The sequence below is a fragment of the Rhinoderma darwinii genome, chromosome 1 (assembly GCF_050947455.1).
Source record: "Rhinoderma darwinii isolate aRhiDar2 chromosome 1, aRhiDar2.hap1, whole genome shotgun sequence".
Classification (NCBI taxonomy): Eukaryota; Metazoa; Chordata; class Amphibia; order Anura; family Rhinodermatidae; genus Rhinoderma; species Rhinoderma darwinii.
In genome coordinates this window covers 633,605,921-633,627,679 of record NC_134687.1, presented here as the reverse complement: position 1 = coordinate 633,627,679, position 21,759 = coordinate 633,605,921, and the positions used below count along the sequence as shown (strand labels likewise).

Below are 21,759 nucleotides of genomic sequence, written 5' to 3'. Positions count from 1 at the left end.
GCGGTGTTCAAGCGCCTGCACATGCCGTTACGGCTGAAATTACGGGGATATTTTCAGGCTGAAACATCCCCGTAATTTCAGCCGTTACGGACGCCCTCGTGTGAACATACCCTAATATGTTTTCGCTGTGTCTAATTGACTTTAATAAAGACTGTTTGTATTTTTTCAAATACCTGGTCGTGACTCGCTTCTTTTTCTGGTTTTGTTATATTAGTCACTACGACCACTAGTATCAATTGGGGTATTGTTCGGGTTGTTAAAATGTTATTATGGGCTATCAGAGGACATTACAGGGAGGGGAATGAGAAGACTACAACTTCCAGCATGTACAGGCTGTTAGTATGGGATATTAGAGGACATTACAGGGAGAAGGTATAAGAGGAGAGAACTACAACTCCCAGCATTGCCCTGACTGTTATGTGATATCACAGGACATTACAGGGAGCAGGTATAAGAGGAGAGAACTACAACTCCCAGCATGTACATGCTGTTATGGGATATCAGAGGACATTACATGGAGGAGATATGACGACAGAACTGCAACTCCCAGCATGTCCAGGCTGTTATGTGATATCAAAGGGTATAACAGGGAGGAGGTATGAGAAGAGGACTACAACCCCCAGGATGTCCAGGCATATAGGATATCAGAGGACATTATAGGGAGGAGGTATAGAAAGAGAGGACTACAACTCCCAGCATTCCCCTGGCTCCAGATCTCACACAATTGCTGGCAACCTATAAAAGAAGAAAACACGGAATCCATTATTTCTGCACAAAGCACAGGAGCTCCGCCCATCATGTCACCTGATCATTACCACAGGTCCTTCATCCACCACTACTCTCCACTGATAAGCTCCGCCCCTCCCGTCCGGTCGCATGGTGGTGATGTCATCACAGGTCCTTTATCTATTGCCGTGTATGAGGTGGAGAGCAGCGCTGGTCGGGTGTTCTCTGTTATCAGCCAGTGGTTAGTATATTACAGAGCAGTGCTGGTCGGGTGTTCTCTCTGTTATCAGCCAGTGGTTAGTATATTATAGAGCAGCGCTGGTCGGGTGTTCTCTCTGTTATCAGCCAGTGGTTAGTATATTATAGAGCAGTGCTGGTCGGGTGTTCTCTCTGTTATCAGCCAGTGGTTAGTATATTATAGAGCAGCGCTGGTCGGGTGTTCTCTCTGTTATCAGCCAGTGGTTAGTATATTATAGAGCAGCGCTGGTCGGGTGTTCTCTCTGTTATCAGCCAGTGGTTAGTATATTATAGAGCAGCGCTGGTCGGGTGTTCTCTGTTATCAGCCAGTGGTTAGTATATTATAGAGCAGTGCTGGTCGGGTGTTCTCTGTTATCCGCCAGTGGTAAGTATATTATAGAGCAACGCTGGTCGGGTGTTCTCTGTTATCAGCCAGTGGTTAGTATATTATAGAGCAGCGCTGGTCGGGTGTTCTCTCTGTTATCAGCCAGTGGTTAGTATATTATAGAGCAGCGCTGGTCGGGTGTTGTCTCTGTTATCAGCCAGTGGTTAGTATATTATAGAGCAGTGCTGGTCGGGTGTTCTCTCTGTTATCAGCCAGTGGTTAGTATATTATAGAGCAGCGCTGGTCGGGTGTTCGCTCTGTTATCAGCCAGTGGTTAGTATATTATAGAGCAGTGCTGGTCGGGTGTTCTCTCTGTTATCAGCCAGTGGTTAGTATAATATAGAGCAGCGCTGGTCAGGTGTTCTCTGTTATCAGCCAGTGGTTAGTATATTATAGAGCAGCGCTGGTCGGGTGTTCTCTGTTATCAGCCAGTGGTTAGTATATTATAGAGCAGTGCTGGTCGGGTGTTCTCTGTTATCAGCCAGTGGTTAGTATATTATAGAGCAGTGCTGGTCGGGTGTTCTCTGTTATCAGCCAGTGGTTAGTATATTATAGAGCAGCGCTGGTCGTGTGTTCTCTGTTATCAGCCAGTGGTTAGTATATTATAGAGCAGCGCTGGTCGGGTGTTCTCTCTGTTATCAGCCAGTGGTTAGTATATTATAGAGCAGTGCTGGTCGGGGGTTCTCTGTTATCAGCCAGTGGTTAGTATATTATAGAGCAGCGCTGGTCGGGGGTTCTCTGTTATCAGCCAGTGGTTAGTATATTATAGAGCAGTGCTGGTCGGGTGTTCTCTCTGTTATCAGCCAGTGGTTAGTATATTATAGAGCAGTGCTGGTCGGGTGTTCTCTCTGTTATCAGCCAGTGGTAAGTATATTATAGAGCAGCGCTGGTCGGGTGTTCTCTCTGTTATCAGCCAGTGGTTAGTATATTATAGAGCAGTGCTGGTCGGGTGTTCTCTGTTATCAGCCAGTGGTTAGTATATTATAGAGCAGTGCTGGTCGGGTGTTCTCTGTTATCAGCCAGTGGTTAGTATATTATAGAGCAGCGCTGGTCGGGTGTTCTCTCTGTTATCAGCCAGTGGTAAGTATATTATAGAGCAGCGCTGGTCGGGTGTTCTCTGTTATCAGCCAGTGGTTAGTATATTATAGAGCAGTGCTGGTCGGGTGTTCTCTGTTATCAGCCAGTGGTTAGTATATTATAGAGCAGTGCTGGTCGGGTGTTCTCTGTTATCAGCCAGTGGTTAGTATATTATAGAGCAGTGCTGGTCGGGTGTTCTCTCTGTTATCAGCCAGTGGTTAGTATATTATAGAGCAGTGCTGGTCGGGTGTTCTCTCTGTTATCAGCCAGTGGTAAGTATATTATAGAGCAGCGCTGGTCGGGTGTTCTCTGTTATCAGCCAGTGGTTAGTATATTATAGAGCAGTGCTGGTCGGGTGTTCTCTGTTATCAGCCAGTGGTTAGTATATTATAGAGCAGCGCTGGTCGGGTGTTCTCTCTGTTATCAGCCAGTGGTTAGTATATTATAGAGCAGCGCTGGTCGGGTGTTCTCTCTGTTATCAGCCAGTGGTTAGTATATTATAGAGCAGCGCTGGTCGGGTGTTCTCTCTATTATCAGCCAGTGGTTAGTATATTATAGAGCAGTGCTGGTCGGGTGTTCTCTGTTATCAGCCAGTGGTTAGTATATTATAGAGCAGCGCTGGTCGGGTGTTCTCTCTGTTATCAGCCAGTGGTTAGTATATTATAGATCAACGCTGGTCGGGTGTTCTCTGTTATCAGCCAGTGGTTAGTATATTATAGAGCAGTGCTGGTCGTGTGTTCTCTCTGTTATCAGCCAGTGGTTAGTATATTATAGAGCAGTGCTGGTCGTGTGTTCTCTCTGTTATCAGCCAGTGGTTAGTATATTATGGAGCAGTGCTGGTCGGGTGTTCTCTGTTATCAGCCAGTGGTTAGTATATTATAGAGCAGCGCTGGTCGGGTGTTCTCCGTTATCAGCCAGTGGTTAGTATATTATAGAGCAGCGCTGGTCGGGTGTTCTCTCTGTTATCAGCCAGTGGTTAGTATATTATAGAGCAGTGCTGGTCGGTTGTTCTCTCTGTTATCAGCCAGTGGTAAGTATATTATAGAGCAGCGCTGGTCGGGTGTTCTCTCTGTTATCAGCCAGTGGTTAGTATATTATAGAGCAGCGCTGGTCAGGTGTTCTCTGTTATCAGCCAGTGGTTAGTATATTATAGAGCAGCGCTGGTCGGGTGTTCTCTCTGTTATAAGCCAGTGGTTAGTATATTATCGAGCAGTGCTGGTCGGGTGTTCTCTGTTATCAGCCAGTGGTTAGTATATTATAGAGCAGTGCTGGTCGTGTGTTCTCTGGTATCAGCCAGTGGTTAGTATATTATAGAGCAGCGCTGGTCGGGTGTTCTCTCTGTTATCAGCCAGTGGTTAGTATATTATCGAGCAGTGCTGGTCGGGTGTTCTCTGTTATCAGCCAGTGGTTAGTATATTATCGAGCATCGCTGGTCGGGTGTTATCTCTGATATCAGTCAGGATTTAACCCGTTAGTGACCACCAATATTCCTTTTCACTGCGGACACTAAGGGGCCTTCGCCTTTTCATGGTGGCCTAATAAACTACATGCACGGGTCTCCCGTGCAGGCTGGAGCCGGGGCTCGGCTGTCTGATGACGGCCGCGATCGAAGTTTACTTCAATCGTGGCCTTTTAACCCGTTAAATGGTGCGGTTAATAGTGACCACGGCATTTAAATCATTTGCAGAGGGAGTGATATCCCTCCCTCACCCATCGGCGGCCTGCAAATGTAATCGCGCGTCTCCGATGGGGTGCCATGGCAGCCACCCCAGGTCTGTCCTGGGTTATTGCCTATTAGGACGTGCCAGAGTCATGGCCTAATAGACTGCCTGTCAGTTTTAGGGTATGTTCACACGGCCACGTAAAATACGTCTGAAATTACGGAGCTGTTTTCAGGCGAAAACAGCGCCTGAATTTCAGACGTTTTTGCACGTGCAGGCGTTTTTCGCGGCGTCCATTACGGACATAATTGGAGCTGTTTTTCTATGGAGTGACAGGCACTTCTTTGAGGCGGCCGTTTTTTTACGCCTGTCTGCACAGAACACCGTAACCGCATTGAATATTTGCAGACGGTTTGGAGCCGTTTTTTCGGGCGTAATTCCAGGCGTAAAACGTCTGAATTACGTCCGTAAATAGGGTGTGTGAACATACCCTAACATTGACAGTTAATAATGCTCTGGTATACTAAGTATACCAAAGCATTATAGCAGCGATCTGAAGTGGCTCTTCCCCTAGTGGCACTAAAAGAATAAGTAATAATTGTGAAATAAAAATGATTAATAAAGATTTCAGTAAAAAAAAAACGAAAAAATTTTTCTCCCATAATAAATGGTTTTATTTAGTAAAAGTTTACAAAAAATCAAATAAAAGTACACATATATGGTATCGCCGCGACTTATAACTTAACATGTAATTTAAACCGCAAGGTGGAAACCGTAAAAAAAAAAAAACGCCGAAACTTTTTTTTCCATTGCCCTCAAAAAGCCATAATAAAAGTTAATCAATAAGTCCCATGCACCCCCAAAAAGTACCTCTTAAAACTATGTCTCGTCCTGCAAAAAAAATAGCCCACGTATCACTACATTGATGGGGAAAAAAAAAATGACGGCTCTTGGAAAGCGAAGATGCAAAAACAAATAATTGGAGTTCAAAAGAGTTTTTATTGTGCAAAAGTCGTAAACCATAAAAACCCTCTACATATGTGGTATCGCCGTAATCGTACCGACCCATAGAATAAAGGTAACGTGTTATTTATGCCGCACAGTGAACTGCGTAACTTTAAACCGCATAGAACAACGGTGGAATTTCAGGGTTTTTTTTCTATTCCCCCCGACCCAAAAAAAGTTAATCAAAGAATATGTACCCGAAAATAGTGCCATTTAAAAAGTTCAACTAATCCCGCAAAACAAGTCCTCGTGCAGCTATGTAGACGGAAAAATTAAAAAATTATAGCTCTTTGAATGCGACGATAGAGAAACGAAAACAAAAATAGCTTGGTCATTAGGGCCTAAAATAGGCTGGTCACTAAGGGGTTAATATGATGAGGTCCGCATATTGTACAGGTTGTGGGAGAATGTGTGTGTGTATAGGGAGCTGTCAATCATTCAGTGACGGAACACGAGAAAACGCGATCTTTTTGCACGTAAAACATTTTTTTTTTTTTTATCTCTCCAGTACAACATTCACCGTAGACGCGGCGGTCCGAGCGGTGGGTTATATCGCCGGATTTCTAATAAAAGTCCATATTCACAAGGGGAGACGTCGCTGGAGGAGAACAGGTGTTGGTTCACACTGACAGCGACGTTTCGGGGGACCGCCTCTTCTCAGGCATGTGTGGGGCTCCGTAGCGCCGGATTACATGCCCAACGCCACAGAAGATCGTCCAATTACATCAATTAAAAACACGCAACGTCTCCGGGAAGGTAAGACGATCATTAAGTGCAAAACTTGCCTCTGTTTTTATAAACCTACGTGCCGATTCCCCATAGTAAATATTTTATCATGACCGCCTGGACTCGGAAAACGCAGGTTACCATGCGACCCCTAAGACCGGAACCTGTAGATACACAAACTGCGTACTTTTCGTTTAACCCTTTCGGACTCCGTCTAATATGTAAATCCAATAGACCTCCCTTTTCCGCAGCCGCGTTCTAATTTGTTCATCATCAATTCCTTCAACGTCTCAGATCAAAGACCTTGTGCCCATTTGGAAGAAGTCTCTAGCTTCTGATTCCTCTTTCTTATCATCCCTCGTTTTATCCTTCATTTTTTCTTTGTTTAAAAGTTTTGATCGCTGATCGACGCTCATTAAGATGCATCTTAACCCCTTCCCGACATTTGCCATATGGATACGTCATGGAAAGCCAGTGCTTCCCGCATTTCGCCGTATCCATACGACATATTGTGCACACCGGATCAGAAGTCAATGCCACCATCCCCGGGTGTCAGCTGCATGTTACAGCTGACACCCTGGGGTAATGGCGGGGACCAAAGTTTTCTCTGATCCCCGCCATTGACCCCTTAAATGCAGCGGTCAAAAGCGATCGCTGCATTTAAGGTGTTTGCAGCTCATCGGCACCCCAGCAATGAAATTGTTTGAAAAGGCAACTGGAGGCCTAACACTGGCCTCCCGGTGTGTCTAGTACGGAAGACTTTCAGCCTCCAACCGCAGGTGTGGCCTAAAGGGCTTCCGTAGCCGCCGGCACGATGGCGCCGGGTCAGAAGCTGAGCCCCTAAAGGAATTTTTCTAGGGGTATAGTTAGCATTTGACTCCACAGTTTTTTTGCAGAATTTAGTAGAATTAGGCCGTGAAAATGAATATCAACATTTTTGTCCACCAAAATGTTAAAGTTTTCCGTTTCATAAAGGAGAACCCGCACCACAATAGTTTGTAAAGCAATTTGGCCTGATTAAGGCAATACCCCATATGTGGTCATAAATAGTTTTTCATTCAAAATTAATTAACCCTTTCAGGACCGATGCTTTTTTGCTTTTCCATTTTAGTTTTTCACTAAGCCATAACTTTTTTTTTTTCTTTTTCGTCAATAGAGCGGTGTGAGGGCTTATTTTTTGCGGGAGGAGTTGTAGTTTCTATTGACACCATTTAAAGTACCGTATATTGTACTGGGAAATGGAAAATAAAATTCTTTGCGGGCTGAAACGGGAAAAATCTGCGATTCCTCAATTGTTTTTTGGATTTTGTTTTTACAGCTTTCACCGGTTTTTTTGCAGCGTCTGCACAATAAAATCACTTTTTTTACAAAATTTATTTTATGTGTCAACATATTCAGAAAATATTTTCAGTCAAAGCTGTGTAAGGGCTTGTTTTTTGCGGGATGGGGTGTAGTTTTTATTAGTACTATTTCAGGGGAAATGTGACTTTTTTATTTTATATTTTGTGACGGATGGTGACCAACAAATAGCGATTCTGGTATTGTTTTTTTTTTTTTTTTTTGCAGTGTTGACCGTGCGGGAAAATTAACATTATAGTTTGGGTCGTTCTGAACACGGCAATATCAAATAGGTGTCGTTTTTTTTTGTACACTTTCATTTTTTTCCCTATAATAAAACACTTACTATAGGAAAAAAGCCAGGTTTTATTTTTACACTTTTATAAAACCTTTTTTATTTACTTGGGGGGCTGGAAGACCTGCAGCTCTGATCACTGCTATAATACATTACACTAACTAGGTAGTGTAATGTATTATAACTGTCAGCGTGACGCCGATAGTCACTTTGACCGGAAGCCTATGAGGACCAGACTCTGGCTGGTCGTCATATGCTTCCCTGCATGGCAGTCCCGGTTGCCATGACCACCAACGATCGATCCCTGGAAAGTTTGTTGCTACAACAAACTTTCCCTGCGATGTCACCTGATTGGGACCTGAACCAATCATGTCTCCAGGACTAAAGGCAGGCGTTAATAGAGCGATCTGGGTTTTGGCGCCACTCTGAGACACGTGATCGCTCTGCTAACACCCACTTTGAATTAACGTCGGCGCTGCACAGAGCTCAGCATGCACCAACGTGAATTTACATTGAGCAATCGGGAAGCGGTTAAGAGAGGTTTGCGTGGAAACTTTTTGTCCCGTACCAGCTGGTTAGCCATCGACTTTCCTTTTCTGTATACAAATTAAATATTTGCATAACTGGAAGCTTCACCGGACCCCACCTTCAGTTGCAAGTAAACATCAGAACCGAATCTAAATTATTTTTTGTTAGTCTGCGATCGATAAGGTCATTAAAAACCTAATACCACTAGTAAGAGTGGCATCCTCACAAACTCTTGTCATACCATTGCCATATGGTGTATTAGTATATAGACTTTTTGCTTCCAAAGTACATAATAGCATCATGTCAGATGTATCAATTTATTGAATCTTAACTGTCACGTAGGGTTCGTGGACCCACTGGGCAGTACCGCCTTGGCGCTAGGGCAGCTGGCCAACATGGCGCAGGTCAGAGTCTATAGTTCATATAGGGTACCTGTGGCAGCTCAGGCAGTAGCAGGGCAGGCTTGGCAGGAACTAGGCAGCAGGTAGACGTCAGGCGTGGAGAAGCACTACAGGCGTGGTATACAGCACGGCTACAGCTAAGCACAGCACTAGATCAGGAAACACTGGGAGCAGGAAACACTAGGGGACCATTTGCAAGACAGATTAGGAATACAACAACAAAGCTCAGGCATGGGAGGATGAGGCTGGGACCTTCTTATAGCCCAGGGTGCTCTGGACCAATTAGCTCAATCACCAACATGCTTGCGCTCTGGCTTCTCAAGTCTGGACTGAGCTCGCGAGCGCACCCTGGTGGTCACTGTGGAGCAGGACGGACGTATGTGCAGACATCTCCTGAGAGAAGGGCGTCGACTGGATGGAAGGAGTTCGTGGCCAGCGACCACGGACGTTACACTATCCAAGTAATCACTTGTCACATCGGCAGTTATGTAACTTTCTCACTATTTTTTTGCAAAAACTAATGTACTGCCAAAGGTTGCAAAATGGAGCTGACTCCAGACACGATTGGTCGGCCCGGTGGATTTAGGAGGTTCTTATGCACCTTTGGCAGTAGATATAGACCCGGTATTCGTGGATAATTATTCATCAGAGAATTTTTTTTAGAACCACATCGATCGTCCCCGCAAGGAACGCCTCCTGTAACAGATCTTACATTTTTTGTTTAAAAATTAATGTTTATTTCCCGCGTGGTCCTGTAATAGGACGCCACCGGTGCAACAAGTCATTTCTGGAAATTACTTCCCTCCTAGATATTCCACCATCAGCTGTGAGTGACATTATTGTAAAGTAGAAGGAACTGCAGCACTGGCGTAGCTATAGGGGTCGCGGGCCCCTGTTACTATAGTAACAGACTTTACTTACCTTCCTGGTTCCAGATTGCAGCGGAGGTCCTGACGTCAAGCGCTGTGCGCAGCGCATGACGTCACAGCGCTATGCGCCGCGCACAGCATCGACATCGAGACAGAACTACCGCCGCGGCTGAAGAGGAAGGTAAGCTTAGCTCTGACTGGCGGGGTCTGACTCCCGGGACCCGCCAATCAGCGGTTTTGAAGGGGCCGCAGCACTCGTACGAGAGCTGCTCCCCTTCATTCCGGTCACTTCATTCCGGTCACACTGTGAATCGGTGTCGGCGATTCACAGTGTGAGCGAGTAGTGAAATGAAGGGGAAGCAGCTCTCGTACGAGTGCTGCGGCCCCTTCAAAACAGCTGATTTGCGGGTCCCGGGAGGCACATCAGCTATTGATGGCCTATCCTGTGGATAGGCCATCAATGTTTAGGGACTGCACAACCCCTAAGCCTACGATGTAGCAGGCTTAGGGGGCCCATGAGACAGGATCACAGATTGTGTGATGCTGTCTGCTGGGCCCTGTATCTAAGCCAATCACATGGTAGGCTTAGATACATGGCCCATGCGTGATCCTGTCTGATGAGCCCTGTATATAAGCCTACCACACTGTAGGTTTAGATACAGGGCCCCAGCACACAGTAATCTTATACTGTATAAGATTACTGTCTGCTGGACCCTGTATCTAAGCCTACGTTGTGGTAGGCTTAGATACAGGGTCCCACAGACAGTATCACACATGGGCTCTGTATCTAAGCCTAACACATGCGTTACTAATTGTTTTTCTTGTGTTTTCTTACAATTTCGGTAGTTGGACTACGTCGGATTCCAGGACTACTTCGATGACCGCTTTTTTTTTTATTATCAATAAAATGGTTAATGAGGGTTGTGTGTTTTTTTTTTTTTATTTCAATAAAATATTTTTTCTATGTCTTTGTTTTTTTTTAAACTATATTACTACCGCCTTAGTAATGGCCGCCGGCTGATTGACAGTGTCCATTGCTAAGGCGGGGCTTAGTGTTAGCCGATGCAGAGGCGGTGCTGGGAAGAGCCGGGTACCATCCAGTACCTGACCATCTGTAGTGATGGTCGGCCACTGTGGTGGCCGCAGGCTGGTATTATCAGGAGGGGAAAGGCCAAAAACAGTGGCCCTTCCCACCCTGGTGATGCTAGGCTGCTGCTGCTTTATTGTATCTGGCTAGTTATGAAAAATGGGGTGGACCCCACGTCAGTTAAAAAAAAAAATATATATATATATATATATATAATTGGAAAGAACGATGTGGGGTCCCCCCCCCCCCCAATTTTCATAACCAGCCAGATACAACACAGCAGCGGCAGGCAGCATTATCAGGGTGGTAGGTGCCACTGTTTTTGGCCTTCCCCAGCCTGATACTACCAGTCTGCGGCCACCCCGGTGCCTGCCCGTCACTACAGATGGTCGGGTACTGGTTCGTACCCGGCTCTTCCCAGTACCCCTGGTGGCGGTGGGTACCGGGGTAATAATGGGGGTTAGTGTTGGCCTCTGCACCGGCTAACATTAAGCCCCGCCTTAGTAATGGAGGTTGTCAATCAGCCAGCGGCCATTACTAAGGCGGTGATAATAAAGTTTAAAAAGATACAAGCACATAGGAAAAATATTTTATTGAAATAAACATACACAGCCCTCATTAACCATTTTATTGAGAATAAAAAAAACGCTGACATTGAAGTCCTCGTATCCGAAGTCCAACAACCGAACCTGTAAAAAAAAACACAAACACACAAAAATAATCAGTAACACATAAAGAAGCAAAATTATTATTCTTACCTTTCCTGGGTCCAGCGCTGGAGCCGCAATGTCAGCGAGCTGAGCCCTGTATCTAATCCGATCATGTGTGATACTGTCTGCTGAGCCACTGTATCTAATCCGATCATGTGTGATACTGCCTGCTGAGCCACTGTATCTACTGTCTGCTGTGCTACTGCATCTAATCCTATAATGTGTGATACTGTCTGCTGAGCCAATGTATCTAATCCTATCCATAGTTCATAGGGTCGTAGTGCTATAGATATGCTATGCTGCCTCCTATACACACATTTTTTTTTGGGGCGGACACATATGTATTGGGGCTATTTCCCCTGACATTTTAAGCCCTGAGGGTATGTTCACACGGCAGCGTCCGTTACGGCTGAAATTACGGAGCTGTTTTCAGGAGAAAACAGCACCGTAATTTCAGCCGTAATGGCATGTGCAGGCGTCTTTCGCTGCGTCCATTACGGACGTAATTGGAGCTGTTTTTCTATGGAGTCCATGGAAAACGGCTCCATTTACGTCTGAAGAAGTGACAGGCACTTCTTTGACGCGGGCGTCTTTTTTACGCGCCGCCTTTTGACAGCGGCGCGTAAAAAAAATGACCGTCGGCACAGAACGTCGTAAGATGTTTGCCAACGCCTTTGAGCCGCATTTTCGGACGTAATTCAATGCTAAAACGCCCGAATTACGTCCGTAAATAGGGTGTGTGAACCCAGCCTTAGTGACGCCCCCGGCTGCTAGTGCTGGGTCACTTAGGACACCCAGCGATGCAGCTGAAAGCTGCGGACCGTCGGCCATGAGGAGTTTGCGGGGGGGGGGGGCCCCAATAAGAACTTTTGCATCGGGGCCCATGAACCTTTAGCTACGCCCCTGAACTGCAGCAACTCCACCACGAAGTGCAGACCACGTAAAGTTAGAGCGGGGGGTGCGCTGAGTGCAAAGGAGCATTGTGCAGAAAAATCACCAACTGACTCCATAACTGCAGAGTACCGACCTCCCCTAGTATTAGCATGCACACAAAAACTGCCGGGAGCTTCATGGCATGGGGAGCCGAGCAGCTGCGTGCCAGCCTTACATCACCAATGCCAAGCGTCGGATGGAGTAGTGTAAAGCTGCCGCCAGTGGACTATGGAGCAGTGGAAACCTGTTCTGTAGAGTGACGCTTCTCTATCTGGCAGTCTGATGGATGAGTCTGGGTTCCGTGAATGCCAGGTGAACGTTACCTGCCTGACTGCATTGTGCCCACTGTAAAGTTTAGTGGAGGAGGGATGATGATATGGGGTTGTTTTTCAGTGGTCGGCCCCTTAGTTAGGCCCCATGCACAGGACCGTGCTCGGACCGAACACAGTGCAGGGAGGAACACTTCTAGCATTATAGTTCTATACGATGCCAGGAGTCCCTGCCTCGCTGCGGGAAAACTGTCCTGTACTGTAATCATGTTTTCAGCATTGGACAGTAGTTCTGCGGGGAGGCAGGGACACCTAGAGTCATACATAACTATGATGCTAGGAGTCCGGCTCCCTGCACTGTGTTCGGTCCGGGAAATGCGGACCGTATATCGCGAACCGAACACGGTCGTGTGCATGGGGCCTAACAGTGAAGTGAAATTTTAATGCTTCAGCATACAAGTCATTGTGGAGAATTGTAGCTCCCAACTTTGTGGGAACCGTTTGGGGTTCGCCTCCTTTCTGTTCCTCATAACTGTGCCCCAGTACACTAGGTCCATAAAGACATGGTTGGGGGAGTCTGATGTGGATAACTTGACTGGCCGCAAAGAGTCCTGACCTAAAGCCCATCCAACACCTTTGGGATAAACTAGGACAATTACGAGCCAGGCCCCCTCCCCAACATCAGTGTCTGATTTTTACAAATGATCTTCTGGATGAATGGGCAAAAATTCAGACACCCTGACATCTTGTAGAAAGCCCCCAGAAGAGTGGAAGATGTTTTACTAAAAAGGGGGGACCAACTCCTTATTAATGACTATGGATGTAGAATGGGACGTCCTAAAAACTCCTATAGTGTAATGTGGAACTGTCCCAATACTTTTCTCCATATAGAGTTTCTTTAAGAAGCGATCTATAATCTACCCTTGTGGCATGTATAGAAATTTACCCTTTGAATCTTTGACGTGTTATAGAAGGATTTTGGCATTTGCTTGCTGGAGTTTCTCTGCTTTTAAACAGTTGTAACTTTATTCGCACCTAGAACATTTATGATGTATTCACTGGATATGCCATAAATGTCTGATATATGGGGGTCCCACCTCTGTGGAGAACGGGGGTCCCCCGACTTGCTTGGTGAGGTGATGACTACATCCAGGTGGAGATGAATGGTGAGATATGTGAACGACTTTCTCCATTCACTTGTATAGGTGGTCCAGAAACAGCCGAGCACGGCCAGAGGTGGAGCCGCATTCTATCAGACATTTCTGGCATATCCTGGGGAGAAATGTCCGTGTTGGGAATACCCCTTTATTCCATGTGGTGACGGCTCTGAGAAGATGTTTCTCAATAAGTGAGGTTCTATATTTCACACGTGTTGTTGTCCAGTGGTATGATTTCCATCTTCTCCTTTCTCCATAAAGACGTCTGCAGTACTAGATCTTCCAGTTCCTCCAGTTTTCTCATCTTCTCCTCCACAACGTTCCTTCTCCTGAATGACCCACCAAGGATGGACAAGGACAGGAATGAGATGAGCAGAAGAATATTAGACTTCACCTTGGAGATCATCTACCTGTTGAGCGGAGAGGTAAACTTTTCTACATTATAGAACAAGTCACACATAGGGAAGGGACATTACATAATAGGAAGAATCCAGTGTCTTGTATAACAGCATCCAGACCTTCCAAGCGTCGTCAAGAAGCTGAAGATCAGCCACCAACATGGTCAGTTGTGTGTCATGTCACCAATGCAGCAATAGTAATGTTGTAGAGCAATGAGAATGACAAGGAACCAGGAGGATCAGGATGACATCTATATAGAAACATAGAAGATGACGGCAGGAGGAGAGCACATGTTCCATCTAGTTCCCCCCACAACTGTCAGATTGTGCCCCTTGTTCTTGTGTTCAGTTTCTTCCCTCCTGTAACATATATAAAGGTTTCCATCATGTCCCTCCTTTCCCGTCTTTCCTCCAGGATATATACAGTGAAGGAAATAAGTACTTGATCCCTTGCTGATTTTGTAAGTTTGCCCACTGTCAAAGACATGAACAGTCTAGAATTTTTAGGCTAGGTTAATTTTACCAGTGAGAGATAGATTATATTTAAAAAAAAAAACAGACAATCACATTGTCAAAATTATATTTATTTGCATTGTGCACAGAGAAATAAGTATTTGATCCCTTTGGCAAACAAGACTTAATACTTGGTGGCAAAACCCTTGTTGGTAAGCACAGCAGTCAGAAGGTTTTTGTAGTTGATGATGAGGTTTGCACACATGTTAGATGGAATTTTGGCCCACTCCTCTTTGCAGATCATCTGTAAATCATTAAGATTTCGAGGCTGCCGCTTGGCAACTCTGATCTTCAGCTCCCTCCATAAGTTTTTGATGGGATTAAGGTCTGGAGACTGGCTAGGCCACTCCATGACCTTAATGTGCTTCTTTTTGAGCCACTCCTTTGTTGCCTTGGCTGTATGTTTCGGGTCATTGTCGTGCTGGAAGACCCAGCCACGAGCCATTTTTAATGTCCTGGTGGAGGGAAGGAGGTTGTCACTCAGGATTTGACGGTACATGGCTCCATCCATTCTCCCATTGATGCGGTGAAGTAGTCCTGTGCCCTTAGCAGAGAAACATCCCCAAAACATAATGTTTCCACCTCCATGCTTGACAGTGGGGACGGTGTTCTTTGGGTCATAGGCTGCATTTCTCTTCCTCCAAACATGGCGAGTTGAGTTAATGCCAAAGAGCTAAATTTTAGTCTCATCTGACCACAGCACCTTCTCCCAATCACTCTCAGAATCATCCAGATGTTCATTTGCAAACTTCAGACGGGCCTGTACATGTGCCTTCTTGAGCAAGGGGACCTTGCGGGTACTGCAGGATTTTAATCCATTACGGCGTAATGTGTTACCAATGGTTTTCTTGGTGACTGTGGTCCCAGCTGCCTTGAGATATTTAACAAGTTCCCCCCGTGTAGTTTTCGGCTGAGCTCTCACGTTCCTCAAGATCAAGGATACACTACGAGGTGAGATTTTGCATGGAGCCCCAGATCGATGTCGATTGACAGTCATTTTGTATGTCTTCCATTTTCTTACTATTGCACCAACAGTTGTCTCCTTCTCACCCAGCGTCTTACTTATGGTTTTGTAGCCCATTCCAGCCTTGTGCAGGTCTATGATCTTGTCCCTGACATCCTTAGAAAGCTCTTTGGTCTTGCCCATGTTGTAGAGGTTAGAGTCAGACTGATTAATTGAGTCTGTGGACAGGAGTCTTTTATACAGGTGACCATTTAAGACAGCTGTCTTTAATGCAGGCACCATATTGATTTGGAGCGTGTAACTGGTCTGGAGGAGGCTGAACACTTAGGGTATGGTCACGCGGCAGCGTCCGTAACGGCCGAAATTACGGGGCTGTTTCTAGGAGAAAACAGCCCCGTCATTTCAGCCGTAACGGCATGTGCGGGCACTTGAACGCCGCGTCCATTACGGACGTAACTGGAGCTGATTTTCCATGGAGTCCGTGGAAAACGGCTCCATTTACGTCTGAAGAAGTGACATGACACTTCTTTGGCGCGGGCGTCTATTTACGCGCCGTGTTTTGACAGCGACGCGTAAATATACGCCTCGTGTGAACAGACAAACGTCAGCCCATTGCTTTCAATGGGCAGATGTTTGTCAACGCTTTCAAGCCGTATTTTCGGACGTAATTCCAGGCGTAAAACGCCAGAATTACGTCCGTAAATAAGCCGTGTGAACATACCCTTAATGGTTAGTAGGGGATCAAATACTTATTTCTCTGTGCACAATGCAAATAAATATATATAATTTTGACAATGTGATTGTCTGTTTTTTTTTTTTATATAATCTATCTCTCACTGGTAAAATTAACCTAGCCTAAAAATTCTAGACTGTTCATGTCTTTGACAGTGGGCAAACTTACAAAATCAGCAAGGGATCAAATACTTATTTCCTTCACTGTAAATGACGTTCTTTAAGTCTCTCCTGAGAAGTTTTATTCTTCAGACCTTCCACCATTCTTGTAGCCGTCTTTGGCCTCGTTTAATTTTCTAAATGTCTTTTTGTAGGTGAGGTCTCGAGAACTGAACACAGTATTTCCCCCTCAGTAGAAAGAGGGAGATTGTGACCCGCTGTACAGAACTCTAGTGACCCCACATCTGTAATACTGGAGACCTCACCTACAAAGAGACATTGAGAAAATTGAACAAAGCCAAAAATTACAACAAGAATGGTGGAAGGTCTGAAGAATAAAACTTCTCAGGAGAGACTTCTAGAATGTGATTTGTATCTCCTGGAGGAAAGAATGGAAAGGGGGGAAATATTAAACTGTAACTATAAGCAGGAGGCATCCACTACATGTAGAGGAAAGAAGGTTTCTACACCCACATAGAAGGGTTTCTTTACTGTAAGAGCAGTCACACTATGGAATCCTCTGCCTCTGTTCAGAATGTCCCTGGATGTCCTTCTTGAGTGAAATATGATTACAGATATTTTTACTAGATTTCTGGGGATGGGTTGTTGATCCAGGGATTTATTCTGATCGCCAGATTTGGAGTCGGGAAGGAATTCTTTCCGCTAAATGTCCCACTCCATTTGCAGGAGTACACGATAGTGAAGAAGACATCGGGTGACTGTACGACTCCCATCATCCATAAGTCAGAAGGATGGAGCAGTAGTCCGAGCCCCATCACAGAGCCTCCCCCTCAGTCCCGGATACATGGGAAGAACAATAAGAAGAAGATCTTAGAATTGATCTACAAGATGACGGAGCTGCTGACTGGAGAGGTGACACTGCTGGGAATGCTGGGAAATTCTACAGTAACAGCACTCGAGGTGTCTGGGTGATGACTGTATCATTGTGTGTGTCAGGTTCCTATAAGGTGTCAGAATGTCGCTGTCTATTTCTCTATGTAGGAGTGGGAGTATGAAGACATACACGAGGAAGTCATGATGGAAAATTACTGGCCGCGCACATCGCAAGGTAAGAAGATCCTAGTTGACCATTACTGTGGGCACCGGCATCCATGTTGAAGCCTTAATACCATCATTTGCAGTACATATACACGTGTGTACAATAACATGTAATGTAGGAGCTCCAAAAAGTGTTCTAACTGCCAACAACAGCGATATGTCATGGGGTCAATGTGCCGTGTGTGAACATAGTCTTATACAGTATTACCAGTGACTGATCTGATCTTATAATCTCTCCAACATGAGGAGTGTAAAGTTCTACCATGTGGGAACAGCGGACATGACAATCTTGTGGAAAGATGTTCTGCAGGTTCAGTGTGAGATCTTCTATTCTGGACAATTGATTGAGTCGTTCTGCTAGTAGACCCTTAAATTCTGCGCTTACAATTTCAAAGTTAATAAAATATATAGATTACTGGCAGGCCAGCGGGATCCCCGGCTTGGTACCCCATTGTTAGTCAGAGCAGAGGGCTGCTTTACCCCCTAACAATCACAATACTATTGGAAAATCGTAATTTTTGTCTAAAGTAAATATAGTTACTGTATAATTTGGATCTGTAAAAAACATTTAAATTATTTGCCCCCTGTATTCCGTTGGACATAACTTTATTTTTCATGATTGTAGCCGCGTGAAATCTTGTTTTCTGCAGGATGAGCTGTAGATTTTTATAGGGACCATCCTCAAGGAAAATTTATGTAGCGTCAATTTAAGAGGAAAATGCATGAAATAATAAGGGTATGTTCACACGCTTAACAAAAAACGTCTGAAAATACGGAGCTGTTTTCAAGGGAAAACAGCTCCTGATTTTCAGAAGTTTTTTGAACAACTCGCGGTTTTCGCTGCGTTTTTTACGTCCGTTTTTGGAGCTGTTTTTAATAGAGTCTATGAAAAACGGCTCCAAAAACGTCCCAAGAAGTGTCCTGCACTTCTTTTGACGAGCCGTCATTTTACGCGTCGTCTTTTGACAGCGACGCGTAAAATAAAGGCTCGTGGGAACAGAACATCGTAAAACCCATTGCAGGCAATGTGCAGATGTTTTTAGGCGTATTAGGAGCGTTTTTTCTGGCGTAATTCGTGGCGTAAAACGCCCGAATTACGTCTGAATATAGGCCGTGTGAACCTACCCTAAAACTTCAAAAACTTTACCATCCGTTGTTTTTGTTTTGTTTTTTATCAACTGATTGTCATGTTTTTTATGGAGGGAGATATTTTGGATATGGGGATATTACGAGTTATGGAAGATCACCGTTCTGAAGAAAGGTCGTCAAGACTAAATGTATTTCCCCTAGAGAAGAGGAGGCTGAGGGGGGCGTTGTTATATCTTTATATAAATATGGAAATGTCCCTATAAAACAATGTAATAGATTATTATTTTCATGGACCCAGCAGAGAACACGGGGTCACTGCTTATTATTAAAGGACGTGCAATTTCATCGCAAAGTCCTAAAGCCGCACATCACTGTCCAAACCGTAAAGTTATGGAACCTGCTCCCACCGGATTTGGTAATGGTAAAGTGTGGAGAGATATACAAGAAGGGGGTAGATAGACACCGTATACAGGGTCACTGGAAGTAATGTAGAATGTAAATCCAGGGATCTGTCCGATTGTCCGCCGGGGGCAGGGAGGAATTTTAAACTTTATGGAGAATTGGGTTTCTAACATGTAAAGATTGGTTTTTACCTTCTTCTGGATCTACTGGGGTTTGTAAGTATAAAAGTTTAACCTGATTAAGTTAGGACTTATTTTCAACCCACTCATTCTATCTATGTGAAATATATGTGTACGGTTATAGAGCTGTGGCTAAGCTTTCCTTCACCTGGGACAGAAATTCTTTGTGTGACGCTCCCTCCCTTTTTTAGAATTAAATGTGTCCCTTCTCCCCCTTTAAAATTTAAAGTATTTTTCAGAAGTATTAATGCGAATTTCCACTAAAATAAAGTGTTAAAATAGGTCCTGTTTAGGATGGCCATTACAATTTGGATTGACAGTAAGGGTGCTGTCACACAGGCAGATTTTCTGCCCGGTAAGCGATTGATGATACAGCACGACGATCGGCACATGTTATTTTCATGGAGCTATGATTGGAATGTATGTACATGAATGAATGTTAATACAATCCTTCGTAAATCTACATTTGCCTCAAGGGGATGTGCTGCCGACTATCAACCATTTTTGTTTTTTGGCCGCATAAAAGATGCGATTAACGAGCGTTTGCTTGTTCGTTGGCTGATGCCGGCCCTGTTTACACCCGATCATTGGCCCATGTAAAAGAATAGTGTTGCTATACCAGACCCCAAAATTATCCAGACCTCAGATCCGACGACTTAATTAATAAGACCCCAGACCATTAAAAAAAAAAAAAACAGATTCCAGATCAGACCATTAACTTACCCTCCTCACGCCCAGCTCTTCTTCCGGAGCTAAAGTGGCACAAAGTGTGTGTGTGTGTGTGTGCTTTTTTTTTTTTTTTTTAAATATGAAGGTGGGGGGGCCTCATATTCTCTCTCTCTTCTTTAAAACTGTGAATGTTGGGAATTAATCGCATTGTCTGGGGTAGCCCATTTCAGAGGACTGAACCACACTGAGATAGAGACATCAGGTTTGGGAAGGTTAGTAGATGATGGAAACACAAGGAGCTCAGTTTTAGGCCTGATTTACACGAGCGTGTGCAAAAAACGCGGCGTTTTGCGTGCGCAAAAGGCACTTAACAGCTGTGTGTGTCATCAGTGTATGATGCGTGGATGCGTGATTTTCGTGCAGCCGCCATCATTATGACACTCCGTTTGGATGTTTGTAAACAGAAAAGCACGTGGGGCTTTTCTGTTTACATTCAGAGTTTGACAGCTGTTGCGCGAATCGCAGTTTTCACGCACTCATTGACTTCAATGGGTGCGTGATGCTCTAAAAACTGCGAAATATAGAACATGTCGTGAGTTTTACGCAGCGGACTCACGCTGCGCAAAACTCACTGACTGTCTGCACTGCCCCATAGACTTGTATAGGTCCGTGCGACCCACGTGAAAAGCACGTGCGTCGCACGGACGTATATCACGCTTGTATAAAGAAGGCCTTAGAAAGATTCCGTTTCAGATAAAGAGAGGACACGATGTTAGAGACGGTGGACCGACAATCACTGGAGGACATGATCGAGACAGCTGAGAGACCATCACTGGAGGACATGATGATCGCGACGGTGGACCGGAAATCATTGGACGACCTGATTATAGAGACAGCGGGCAGACCATCAATGGAGGACGTGATGATCGTGACGGTGGACCGGAAATCATTGGACGACATGATTATAAAGACAGCGGGCAGACCATCAATGGAGGACAGCTGTTTAAACATTGTTTTGCCTCATCTAGGTCTAGAATAGGTTATCCTGACGCCCTGCCAATTTTAAATGTGTACTGTTGAATAATATGTCAGAATAGAGAGCCTTCGGCTTCCTGCCCCACCATTCACCCTCTCATAGGCCACTTCAGACCTTCAGCCTACTAAGCGATAAAACCTTGGTGCAGGTAGTGAGGAGCACAACATTATATTTAATTATCAAAGCCGAAAAATACAAATTTGAAGGTGTAGAGAGAAATGTCTGATATATAGACAGATATACAGTAGTCATGTATTCAGTCACTGTGTGTTTCCTACAGATGGATCCAGTAGGAGAAATCCACCAGAGAGATGTCCCAGTCCTCTGTATTCCCAGGACTGTCCAGAGGTAAATCACAATATCCTAGAGAATCATCCGTTAGATGGTGCTAAAGTCTGATCAAAATATAACCATAAAGTAATTGACCCCATGTTCTTTTTACTTTTTTTTTTTTTTCTCGTCTCTTTAGGGTGAAAATCTGCTTAATATTAAGGTTGAGGTCCTAGATGAAGCAGAAGAGGAGATGGATTTACGGGCTGATCAGCAGTGTAAGGAGGGGGGAGTCTTTAATTTCTTGTAATAGGAAAAACCTGTTTTGAGGGTCACCTAGACACCACATGTAAACAATTTATTCCGTCACTGTTTCCTACAGATGGATCCAGTAGAAGAAATCCACCAGAGAGTTGTCCCAGTCCTCTGTATTCCCAGGACTGTCCAGAGGAAAATAATAATCTCCCAGGGAATCATCAGGTAGATACGCTAAAGTCTCATCCACATATGACTGTAAACGAATTGGGGTCAATTCGTTTACAATTTATTTTCTTGTCTGTTTAGGGTGAAAATCTGGTTAATATTAAGGTTGAGGTTCTAGATGAAGCAGAAAAGGAAACGGATTTACGGGCCGACCATCAGTGTAAGAAGGGGGAGACTTTCATTTCTTGTAAGAGCAAAAACATGTTTTGAGGATCACCTACAGTGAAGGAAATAAGTATTTGATCCCTTGCTGATTTTGTAAGTTTGCCCACTGTCAAAGACATGAACAGTCTAGAATTTTTAGGCTAGGTTAATTTTACCAGTGAGAGATAGATTATATAAAAAAAAAAAACATAAAATCACATAGTCAAAATTATATATATTTATTTGCATTGTGCACAG

The 21,759-nt window shown here is 44.6% G+C and overlaps 1 protein-coding gene across 1 annotated transcript in view; it reads left to right on the top strand.

Moving 5' to 3' along the window:
- The first annotated feature begins 877 nt into the window (after nt 1-877).
- LOC142658596 (uncharacterized) overlaps nt 878-21,759 on the top strand; it is a 44,782-nt gene continuing 23,900 nt past the window's right edge. Inside the window, exons 1-9 of the mRNA XM_075834212.1 lie at nt 878-967; nt 5,600-5,847; nt 13,666-13,829; nt 16,858-17,043; nt 17,173-17,239; nt 20,885-20,952; nt 21,074-21,152; nt 21,257-21,354; nt 21,439-21,544. Coding sequence (XP_075690327.1) covers nt 5,784-5,847; nt 13,666-13,829; nt 16,858-17,043; nt 17,173-17,239; nt 20,885-20,952; nt 21,074-21,152; nt 21,257-21,354; nt 21,439-21,544 — 832 coding nt within the window. The 5' untranslated portion in view covers nt 878-967; nt 5,600-5,783. The remainder of the gene's footprint in view (nt 968-5,599; nt 5,848-13,665; nt 13,830-16,857; nt 17,044-17,172; nt 17,240-20,884; nt 20,953-21,073; nt 21,153-21,256; nt 21,355-21,438; nt 21,545-21,759) is intronic.